The following is a 12,104-nucleotide window of genomic DNA, read 5'->3' as shown; positions in this document are numbered from 1 at the left end:
AGTTGGTGTTGGTGCTGTCCTGGGAGGCCTAATGTTTTTGGCCCCTCTGAGGTACTGCCTTAGAAGTGGATGTGAAAATAAGGGAGGATCCGTGTTGTAGTGAGCTGAAATAGCTGAGGCGTGGATTTTAATAGATGAAAAAGAAAGTCCTGTGTGTAACATCTCAGTTAAATATTGTAGAATCTGAGGTATGTCCGGCTCAAGGGTATGTTGGCCGTTAGCTTGGTTCAAGGCGCAAAATCTTTTCCATTTGTCTGAGTAGGCTTTCCTGGTGCTGGGCCTCCTGGCCTCCAGAATGACATCCATAACAGCTTGTGAAAGAGGAGCTGGCTGGTTGCTTAGGTGATTTGCCATGCAGCCAAATTTAAGGTTTTGAGCTGGCTGTGTAGAATCTGATGGTCTTGCTGTGTGAGCAGATGAGGAATTTGTGGTAAATTACATGGTGGGCCGTGGGCCATGTTCCTTAGTAGTGGGTACCAGTGCTGGCGTGGCCAGTCTGGGGCAATGAGTATCATTCGGGGTCTCTCCATCCTGACTTTCAGCAGCACCTTTGTGAGAAGGGGCAATGGAGGAAAGGCATACACTGTCAGCATTTTCCAAATGAATGAGACTACGTCCACTTTCCAAACTTGATGGTGAAATGTCCTGGTGCAAAATTTTGATAGCTGATAGTTTTGGGGGTTGGCAAACAGGTCTATGTCTGGGCACCCCCATTTTTGAGTTATCATTGCAAATACTTGTGGATCCAGTTTCCACTCGTGGGGATCCATGATGTTCCTGCTTAGGTCATCTGCCAATGTGTTCTTTTTTCCCCGGCAGGAATTGAGCTTGTAATTGAACTTGGTAAGCCAGTGCTGTGTTCCACAAGGTCATTGCTTGCCTGCATAGAGAGTAGGAATGTGTACCCCCTTGCTTGTTTATGTACCACATTACTGTGGTGTCTGTCCTTATTATAAGCTGTCCTGATGCAAGACGTCCTTGAAGGCTGTCAGAGCATTCTGTACAGCTAGCATTTCTTTTTGATTGATGTGCAGATTTCTTTGATCTACAGTCCATATGCCTTGAACGCACTGTCCTGCCATGTGGGCCCCCTAGGCATAGTCTGATGCATCTGTTGTCATAGTTTGCCTGGCTGGGGGTAAGGTGAAAGGCTGACCCTTGTTGAGGTGACATGCCTGTAACCACCATAGAAACTCCTGTTGAAGGCAGGGGATGAGAGGTGACATGCCTGTAACCACCACAGAAACTCCGGTTGAAGGCAGGGGATGAGAGGTATCATTGTTTCCAAGCTGTGGCTGTGTTGAGTCCATATGCTTTTCAGGTACCATTGTAATTTCCTCATATGCAGTTTTGCAAATGGTATTAGTAGTATGCCAGATGCCATGAAGCCCAAGGCCTGCAGAATTTTTCTTGCAAGGAGTTGGGTCTTTGTTGCCATTATTTTGAAGTATTGAGTTAGTTGCAGTTGTTTGTCTGGCGTCAGATAAGCCATCTGGGCCATTGTATTCAAGCTGGCACCCAGGAATGTCATATTTTGTGAGGGCACTAGTTTTGATTTCTTTTCATTTACTGTGTACCCTAGGCAACTTAGAAGGTGTTTTACAAAAGCCAGATGTTGTAAGAAAACGTCCTTGCTTTCTGCTTGGATGAGGCAGTCGTCCAGGTATGGGTATATTTGAATTCCTCTTTGTCTGCAGTATGCAATTACTGGTGCCAGGCATTTGTGAAGACCCTGGGCGCAGTAGATAAGCCAACGGGCAGTGCAGAGAATTGGTAATGGGTTGAACCTGCAATGAAACGGAGGTATCTTCTGCAATTTTGTCTGATAGGGACATGCAGGTATGCCTCCTTGAGGTCCAACATTACTAGCCAAGCTTTCTTGCCAAACATGGGAAGAAGCTGCTGTAGTGTTAGCATCTTGAATTTGGGTACTTGCAAGAAGGTGTTTAGAATCAAAAGGTCCAGAATGGGTCTCCAAGCATGGTCCTTTCTGGGGACTAGAAAGAGCCTTGAGTAAAATCCTTGGCCTTGCTCCTGTGTAGGTACCAGGTGAATGGCTCTCATGTCCATGAGAGCTGTAATTTGTTTTTGTGCCTCTGCCCATTTATTTTGTGGCAGGTTTGGCATTCTTTTTATCCGTGGCAAGGTGTGGAAATGGAATCTCTATCATTGTGAGATAATGTCTAGGACCCATTTGTCCTTTGTGATGATGCGCCAGTTGTCTGCAAAAAGTGCTAATTTTCCTCCTAAGGGAGCTGCCAAGAGAGCTTTGCTTGGCAGTTTGAGGTTTAAGTCATTGTGTTTGTCTTCTAGTAGTTTGGGACCTGTCTTTTCCTCCCGTCTGTGTTGCAGTGCCCCATTGGCGAGGTTTGTAAAGGATTTGTGCTTGACCTCTGCCCCTTGGACGTCTGTATTTACCCCTCTGTGGTCTGTCAGAAGCTGAAAAGGACCAATTATTTGTTGGCCAATTTCTGCTGAAGCGTGGGGGTTGTACCTGCAAGAAATCTTTGACCGTCTGCATAGATTTTGCCTTATCCTCCATTTTCTTTAAAACCTCTTCTGCTTTAACTCCAAATACGACATCCTGCTGTAAGGGTGCATCTAGTAACTTTGCTTTAACATGATCAGGCAGAGTTTGTTCCTTTAACCAAGCATGCCTATGTATAACAGACCCAGTAACAGCTGCTCTACAGGAAGCTTCCAAGGAATCAAATCCACATTGTAAAGTATGTTTGCCCACCTGTTCAGCTGCATGCAACAGATCCTGCATTTCCTTGAATTCAGACTGATGAGGGTGCGTGTTCATCTTTTGTTTTATTTGAGACATTAGGAATTGCTGGTATTTCAGCATGTGAAATTGACAATTTAGTGCTCTCATAGCTAGAGTAGCTGAGGTGTAAACCTTCTTACCCCACCTATCTAGTGCTCTGCAGTCCCTTTCAGAGGGTACAGGATTTTTAGCCATAGAAGCCTTAGCCCCTTTGGGACCCTGGGAGATTGTCTCTGGGTCAGCAAAAGGGCTTTTTGTAAAGGAATTTGTGTGAGTCAGGCACTCTATAATATCTGTCTGGTTTGGCTGGAGCAGGAGGCAGAGAATCTGGATTTAGACTAGATAAGTAAACATCATCCACAATGTCTAAAACTGGAGGGATAGCAAGTGGTCTGTGCTGGGGGAGTAAAAACTCTGAGCCTTTTCTTTGAGTCGGAGTAGTCCTGACCTTCCCAGTGGAAATGTCCTCTCATGGTATGTAAGGTTTCCCCAAAGGAATAATCTTCGGGGGGAGAAGCTGAGGGAATGGAATCTTCAGCATCAAAATCTTCATAAGGGGGAAAGGAGTAATCCTGTTCCTCAGAGGAGCCTGAGGAAATAGACACTTTATCAGAGGAGGCATAATCCTCCTCTTGTCTAGGCCTTTTGTCTGGGGGGGGGGGGGGGTTGGGAACCCCTGATTAAAGAAATCAAATCTTCAGCCATTTTAAGCATCTGTTTCTTAGGCATGGGGCCTTGAACTGGAGACTGATGTGCAGTCTTCTTTGGTTTTAGAGGAGTCTTAGGCTTAGCATAAGATTTTATGGTGAGAGTAGTCGGTCTGAACACACCTTCTGTAACCGAAGGTGTTTCCACAGCACCGGCTTCTACTTCTGCAATGTAGTCGTAGGGCCTAAAGAAAATGGCTGCATCAGCCTAGAACTCTCTGCTTGAGAATCCGAAGCGGTCTGGGGTTGCAATTCTGTGGTCACCAGGGGCTGCGTAGGCACCTCACTGAAAACCGGAGAACCGGCAACCAGCCCAGCCAAGGCCTTGGAGTCTGGCTTGGATCTAGGCTGCCTGTCTTTATCTTTGCGTTTTTTTATGGACGCCGGTAGTCGGCTGCTCCGAAGGCATAGTGTAATTAAATTTCCTACCGAAGTAGTGTCGTGCGAAATCAAAGCGTCGCTTTATAGTTCGCTTATTGAACCTAGCACAAAACCGACAACCAGCGACGTCGTGGTCTGGGCCTAGGCAAGGTATACAATAAGAATGAAAGTCCTTATGAGGTACTTGCTTCCCACAAGAAATGCAATTGTTAACTTTTTCTGACATCGGACTGAGGCAAGAAAAGGTTCCCCAACGGGGTACTTAGCTTTGAAGACTTCGGACCGAAATTCGAAAATCTTAGGTGTCGGCCGACCGGCACTTGTGAACTGCTTCTGCTTCGGGCACCGCACGGCAAGAAAGACTGAAGAAAATGGTGTCGGATCCCTCTTATATACCCCTGGCGCGCTGACATCAGGAAAGAAGCGACAGCAACCGACGCCGGACCAAGACTTTGGAATTCGGGCCGACTGCGGGACCGCCTGATGGCAGGATAACCCAAGTGTGATGACTGCAGCAGGGTAACACGATGAACATCTGGAAACAGTTGCACGTCCTGTTGTATACGAATGGCAAAAGGACTGCATACTGAAAGGCATAATGTGGCAAGACTGCTGCATCGGGGACTATGCAAACATAACACTGAAGCAGCTGAAAAACATTGGCAACATGAGCCACAAAGCATTATAGAAAATGATGAAGTTTAGATTACTTGAGATCACCCTTTACCAACACTTCAAAAAATTGATGTGAGAAAATCAAATAGGGCAGTCCATGAAAAGAAAACAAGTAGCACTGATCACTGAAATTGCTACAGCCAGTGACAACAGCATCTTTATGTACAGAGAGAAAGTCATAAAATACCAGGATTTGCAAGCAGAAAAGTACAGAGGGGAAGGAGGGAGGTATTGGGGAGCAAGCAATGATATCCTCCAACATCTACATTTATAGGTAGGTAAACTCTGTACTGTTGTTCTTCCATTGCTGCAGTCCTGACCATTTGCCAGAATCCTCCTAAGAGGTAAGGGAGGGCTGGCAAATGGCAAATAGTGGCATGCCTAAGAAAACCTTAAACAAACAACAAACCTGTGGCAAAACCAGCCCTAGACTTAGATAGGAAGATAGGAGGTAAGAAAGGAAGGTATGCACTGAACTCCAAAGTATGCTTTGCTCTCAAGTTTAGTTACCACCTTAGAAATGTTGCCACCGCCAGGCAATAGCCTGAATCCCAGAAAGCCCTAAGGCCCCTGGGAATAAATCCTGCAATGAAAAATATAACAAAATGTGCCAAAGCCAATCCACCTAGAATTCTTTGACTGGCTCATCCACTGAGAAGAAACTAACTCAAGCAAAAGCGAACAACTGACTGCTGAGACTGCCAAAAATCCTTTCCTGCTGTGAATAAATAAAGATTGCCTGCTCAGAACAAAAAAAGTGTGCAAAATCTTTTCCCCTTTATTTTGAGGATTAGGCAAAAAGGCGTAGGCAAATGAATAGTTTGGTTTAAAAATAACCATAAAAAGAAGGATTAGTACGCAATTAAAATCATTATAGAAAATATCTAGGCTTATCCTTAAAGAAAAGGAGCTCACAACTGGGCCACCCTGCCACAGCCAAGAGGCTCTTCTTGTATAAGATATCACAACTGATTCAGCAGCTGACCAGGCTCAATAGTGCCATTCAAAAGCAGCTGGATCTGGCAGGAGTATCCCAAGCTTGCAAGGTTCTTGTTTAACAAAAATTCCATTGCTGGACCCTGGGGGATCTCATTGAATTTGATTCTTTGAAACTAGTGAAACTGAGAAACCATAGTAATAAAAATGGAGCTGCAACAACTTGAGCATGAATTCAAGACAATGAGACATTCAGTGGAGCAAGTCTTATGGAAGAGAAACACCAAGAATAAAATAATAATTTCCTGAGCACTAAGATCCCTCCCAAATTCCAAAATTCTCATTGAACTCAAAAATAATATCTCTTCTCCATTTTTCCACCTTTGCTTCCTATGCTACTTGCTTCTAGCTTCCATAATCACATTTAAAACTTGTTGAGGAAGTTGAGACCTGCTGTGTTTCATAGGGCAATATGCCAGATTGTTAGATGAAGAGAGCTGTGCTTTTTCCAGAGTTGACAGGCCATTCTGGAACAACAGATGAGGAATCAGCTAAAGGCCATGAGGAAGTTTTTAGGACCAGACTGAGTAGAGGTACCAGTGTTGCGAGGCCAATCTGGAGCTATCAAAAATAAAAATGCCTGTCTTGTCTGACCTTCTGAAAAACTTTCCTGAAGAAAGAGAGAGGTAAGGGGAATAAGCCGTGATGAAAGCCAACAGACTGAAAGACGGGCCACTGTCCAAGAGCATGGGTTTTGAAAGCATGTGTTGGGGTTTTCCAGCAGCTGTGGTTTTAGTGGAGAAGAAGACAGATTCTGACTGTGAGTTCCCATGACATGTTCAGTTTCTGATCCGCTGACATCCCCAACCACATGTGTTGCTCTGGATTTCTGAAGACATCCAGCAACCGTTGTAAGGAGTTCTCATAAATTAATGCAACAAGACCTGGGAGGAGTTTAGCTTTGTTCCCAAGAATCATCATAGTATAAGTTAGCTGCTTGCTTAGTCCTTTCCATCATATGATGCTTGCTTGCTTGTATCAGAACATCTGGTGGGTGTCTCACCTTTGCAATGCTGGGAGTCCTTGTTGGGAGTCTGTAAGAGTGCTGAAGCAAACTGACTAGTAATGTCTTCTGCTTGATATGTAGATGCTGTAGTTTGCAGTGTGCAGTCTGGCATTCTGGCTTCCATTTAGATGAGCTTCCACTCTTGCATGCCCTAAGCTCAGTCGAAAAGGAGCCCACCACTGGAGTCTTGGGACCTCTGATGTTTAAGAGAGAATGACATGTGAAATACTGACATTAGGTTAAGAAAGACAGGTTGATTTTGAATCGTACAGTGCAAGGCACCTGTTTGTTGGCAGTCCATTCATTTTTTGACACATTTCCATCTCTTTGAAAACAATCCTTCATTGGGAAGCACCAGAATACAAGAGAAGCCACTTTCTAATCTGCTTGAAGGATTATCAGAAGTTAAGGGTTATGATGAGATCTGGGTTTGAAGGGTAAAGTGACAGAAGTAAAGTGACAGACTCTTTTGTTTGTCCAGTTTTATATTTCATTCAGCTGCCTGTCAGAACTGATACAGTAGAGGGTACTACACTTCTAGGGGTACTAGACTGGACTTTATTGTTAGGCAAGTTTACTACTTTGAGCCCCTAAAGTTAATAACAAAGAACTTCTTGGCTTGAAGAACTTCTAGGCAAAAATGAACATCTTGAGAGAAGAAATGGAAGTAAGGATAGATTTGAATTCCTTGAAATGCAGAGTAAGCTATCACTCCCTTTTGAAGTACACCAAGAGATATTTCCTGGAACTAGAGGATTTGAATTCCCAGAGGGAACTGATAGATAGAATTTCCAGTTAGCCTTATAGGCACATGCTGAGAAGCTCTTAAAAAATTGCTGAGGAGCGTCTGGCATCTTTGAGAAAGGAAGAGGTAAAGTTGTGTTGATCTGTAACAACCTTGGTTGGTGATAGGCAAGTTGAGTTTGTACATAGATAACTTGGAATAACAAGACGTACCATCCTTCTTCTACCAAGCAAAGGCTATAGAATAAAATCCTAGGCCCCTTGTAAAACTTGGGAGGGGCAGAATTCTGTTTAGGAAGGAGAAAACTCTGCCCATTGCTTTGAAAGGGTGTTTCCCTGGAAATAAGCACTGTAAAAGCTGGGGGCACTGTTACTACTGAGGATCTTTGTCTCTAGACTGGTGGATATATATTATTTTATGAGGAGTTTGTCTAGGTAAATTTGAGCTGCCAATCGTGAACCTGCTGTTCCAAAAACAGGCGCAACAAATTTGAAACTGGCAGTCTAAAAAAACAAGGAATGTAAAAAGTCTTGGCAGACTGCCAACCCACCAGACTGCACAGTCCTTGAGCAGGTGCATGACTGTTTCATGCTCTGGACTACCTTGAGCCCTGTTCCCAGAATGCCTCCACCCTTTGGAAGGCGTAGCAGATTAAACTGAGGTCAGCAACCTTAGCAGGCCAATTTCTACTAAAAAAATGCAAACCCTCTAACCTCCAGCATCTTTAAAACGTGCACCACTCTAAATTCAATACAGCTTTATTTTTAAACTTGTTTCCTTTCAAAAATCCTCCAGACAATTCATCAGAAAGCCAAGTCCAGACCAAACAACTTGCGATGAACAGAACCTAACTCAACATTCATAAGCAAAGGCTTGCAGCAAAAGAACAGAACTGTGCCCAGCTATCCCAGTGAGGACCAGACAGACATGCACCCAAATTTTACAAGAGACACACCAAAGAAAACATCAGACACACCCAGAGCAACCTCTTAAACACACATTTATGAGCCCGCATCCACCTTAGATTTCAAATGCATTAACAGATAAGGAGGAAAAAGGATAATTGTGGAAACTGATAATTCAAAGCTCTCATGGCTAGAGAAAACCAGGATAATTTAGCAGTGGCCACTTTATAGCCCAGAACTTCTCATTTATCCTAACTCTTTCCTCCTTTAACCTTAAAGCCTATTTATTTTCCACTCCTGGAATAAATAGTCTCTGTAGCAGGAATGAGGAGGTGGGCTGTGTGCTTGGGAAGCTAGGAAAAACAAATCCAGGAAGCATAGAACAATCCCTATAGGAAGCCAAGGGAGATTCTGGGAAGCTTCTGACACTTAGGGGAAACAGGAGCCCTGAGCAAAAGTAATCCTCCAGGCCCCTGGGGCATAGAAAACTAATCTGGGCTAAGCCTCTGGAATGAGAGCCTTCCTATTTTCTTAGCAGGAGAACCTGAAATGTAATGCAGGCCCATGAAAAGATGGCGAGTGGGCTAGATCTCCAAAGAAAAACTGGCAACTGAAGGAGGCTAAGATAGGAGAGGAAGAACATCACAATAGCCTCTGCAACACTCCTCTAAAACTGAAGGCAACCCTTCAGCCACGTTTCGCATATCTTTCTCATGACTCAGCAACGAAATGCTAATCATAAAACTAGAATCATCTTCGGGGAGTAGCATTTATTCCTCAGGTACCAGAACCCAAAATGCTAGGAGAAGCCCCACTAAAAGTGGAAGAGCAGCACCCTCTCACAAGAAGTTTTGGCAACAGAAGGAGAACACTAACTGAAGGAGGAGAGGGAAGAACAGTCACCTGAGAGAGGACCTATGGCCTGTAGCCTCAGACCAAAGACTCTGTATGCTGTAAGGGCCTCTTTGAAACTCCCTGCCAAAAAAGCTATGGCTCCACTGAGTGTTCTAAAATCCTTTTCCCGAAAGCGGGCGCAGTTATTCACTTTCTCTGAGGGCTTCACTGTTTTATCAAGGGCCTTCACTGGCGGTTCCTCAAAGTTGGACGGCAACTTATACTTAAACGCTTCCCAAACACTCTCTCTTCACAGTCGCGGCATCACTAAGCTGAAGCTAATACACACCTCTGCCTAAAGCCTAGACAAAAACTACGTCGCGCTGAGGCCCAGGGGTCATTATACAAAGATACCCTCAATAGGCTGGCGTCAGCCTATGAAAACTCGGCGACCCCATTTGCTCTTTGAAATGGGGCGTTTGGTGTGAAATATACCAAAAAATTCAACTGCGGCAATGGAAGGCGAAGATTTCGGGTTTCTGCCTCTGCCAACTCTGAAAAAGATTGGGATGCTTTCAGTAGTCAAAAAAGCACTTACCGGCGACGCATCAAATCCTTCTCAGAACGCCTGATACGCGCCAGCCTTATACCGGCGCCCTTCGGCCGACTGACGCTGGACTGTCGACGCTAGTCCCGACTGCTCTGGACCGACGCCAGCCTTATACTCTGGTATTCGCCGACTGGACGGACTCCCGAGGGCAATGTGGAAGGCGGATACCCAGACAGTTTTAATAGTAGCAGTAGCAATGGGTCTTATAAAAAAGAATTTACAAATCGGACTTAGTTACAAATGCATGCAACTCCGTAGGAACTGAGGAAGGAGTAATTACTGGGCACACTGTGGGTGTTGCAAAGAGCACTTATGGTTAACATCAAAGACTGAAACGATACTAATTTCATGAACTTCAGTCATACTTTGACTTAGGAATGATTTCCGTCATGGTATTAGATACCCAAAAGACTTGGAGAAATAAGAGGTAAAAACTACAACAGTGGTTCCTCTGATAAACATACAGATTTCAAAATGTAGAGTATGAAATGTGCAAATGCAAAGGTAAAGTTCTCCAACTAAAATGCAACATTCCAAGAGGAGCTACATCCAGAGAGTTGAATTAAACTGGAGGATACAGGGTGTAGATGTAGCACTCCCTTGATAAAAGGATCTCTATCCACGGACACGGCTGTATTTCAAAATTAGGCTGCTTCAACAGGACCTAAATGTGGCAAATCACAATTTTGGTTTACAGCAGTTAGTTTTTGACAATCTCTTAGGTTTTTATATGGTGAATCTTAACTTACTGATTTCTGCAAGTAGTACTAACATACAAGGAGAGTGGCAGCTCTATGGCACCTGACCATAACATAAATGACCAGGTAGAGACCCAGGAAATGAAGAAGCTGTCCAGAGGATGGGAATGAGGTCTCAATGCCAAGTTACCAGTAATGGAGGGTGAGAAGGCAGCCTGGTCTGCTGCATAATTAGCCGACAGAGGAGGAGGGTGTCTAATCATACAAGAAGGGACAGCTGAAACATTCATGCCTACCAGACTATGCATCAGTGTAGTGCAGTAACCATATTTTGTCTCATGCTTAAGGTGTGCATAACCCATGGAAGTGATATTATGGAAGATAAGAATTTGGGCTGTCATAAAACTGTGTTACAGTTCAGCTTATCACTAAGGAACTGTGCTACAGGTGTTGGCATTGCGGAGGAAAATAACATGTTGTTTCCTGGTATGGGGACAGTCAGGATCTGTCCTTAAACACAGGGGAAACCCCAGTCATCTGAACTGGTAGGAGCTTCAGGATGGGAGCAGTGCAAGGGAAGAAAACCTCCATGGTTTCCCTCAGGACTGTCATCATTGATCAAGCATTTAGCCACTAACAGTGATGTTGGAGAAGCCAGTATGACAGTGGAGAGAAATAAGCTCAAGACCCAAGGAGGAAGGGAAAGATGGCAGGTATGGAAGGAAAAAAAAAAAAAAAAGAGAGAGAAATAAACAAATATCAACTTACCTTGTTAGATGTTGCTATTAGTAGCTGTTCTTCTTTTGGAGATGTTATAACAGGCACTTTACAGAATGGTTCAGGTTTCTCCTGGTTCTGCAAAAAGAAAAAAATAAAGACATGGTAAAATCTAAAACTTCACAAATGTAGTCTCAAAAATCAAGGTTTCTTTGAACAAAATTAAAGCATATAGACCATAGTCTACTTAAACACAAACATTCAGAGGAAGCCAATAAAAATTAATTTTGCAGAAAGAAAGCACAGAATGTGCTGTTCCATCTAACCATAAAGTAGTGGGTGTGCCAAACATTTTATATGAAATGTGCCAAAGACAACAGTAGAGACCAGCACTGACCTGTAGAGCAGCCTGACACTCATCCACAAGGCCTTGTACAAGGTAGTATTTGGCCTCTGCCAACAGCTCTTCAATTTCCCGGCGACTCTCTGGTAAAGGTACTGAGCCATCACGAAGATAATTTAGAATTGTACCAAAATGTTTCCCGCACCGGTCAATGAGAATCCAGCCTGAAATAGAAAGAACATGTCATAAAAACTGCTATAACTCTAGTGACAGGACTGTTTTCATTTTGTAACATGACTGCATAGAATGCGACATTAACAGCAGATATAACGAAAAAGCCAATGCTTCAAATCTGGCCATCAGCATTTGTACAGATTTACTCTCAAGATAAAAAAACAAAAAAAAAAAAAACAAGAAAAAAAAAAAAATATATATATATATATATATATATATATATATATATATATATATATATATATATATATATATACATATACATACATACATACACACACATACATGTACATATTATCCTGCCCAAACAACACTGATTCAGCAGTAGCAGGTGGTACTACAGTACAACTCCACCACTACAGAGCAGGAGTATATTCATCCAGCCTCAAACCCAGCACCATCCAAGTGATATGCCAGGTCAGTAGGAGGACTATACGCAAGCACAGCAAACCAAAACAAAAATGCAGCTGATAAAGCAGCAGT

The 12,104-nt window shown here is 43.5% G+C and overlaps 1 protein-coding gene across 1 annotated transcript in view; it reads right to left on the bottom strand.

Moving 5' to 3' along the window:
- KCTD10 (potassium channel tetramerization domain containing 10) overlaps nucleotides 1–12,104 on the bottom strand; it is a 351,521-nt gene that overhangs the window by 187,781 nt on the left and 151,636 nt on the right. The window contains exons 3-4 of the mRNA XM_044068512.1: nucleotides 11,442–11,611; nucleotides 11,096–11,182 (exon numbers count right to left, since the gene is read on the bottom strand). Of these exons, the coding sequence (XP_043924447.1) occupies nucleotides 11,096–11,182; nucleotides 11,442–11,611 (257 nt within the window). The remainder of the gene's footprint in view (nucleotides 1–11,095; nucleotides 11,183–11,441; nucleotides 11,612–12,104) is intronic.

This window comes from Protopterus annectens, chromosome 4.part0, assembly GCF_019279795.1.
Source record: "Protopterus annectens isolate FY-2018-M chromosome 4.part0, PAN1.0, whole genome shotgun sequence".
Taxonomy (NCBI): domain Eukaryota; kingdom Metazoa; phylum Chordata; order Ceratodontiformes; family Protopteridae; genus Protopterus; species Protopterus annectens.
Note: the sequence above shows the minus strand (reverse complement) of the source record. Positions and strands in the feature narration are given on the sequence as shown.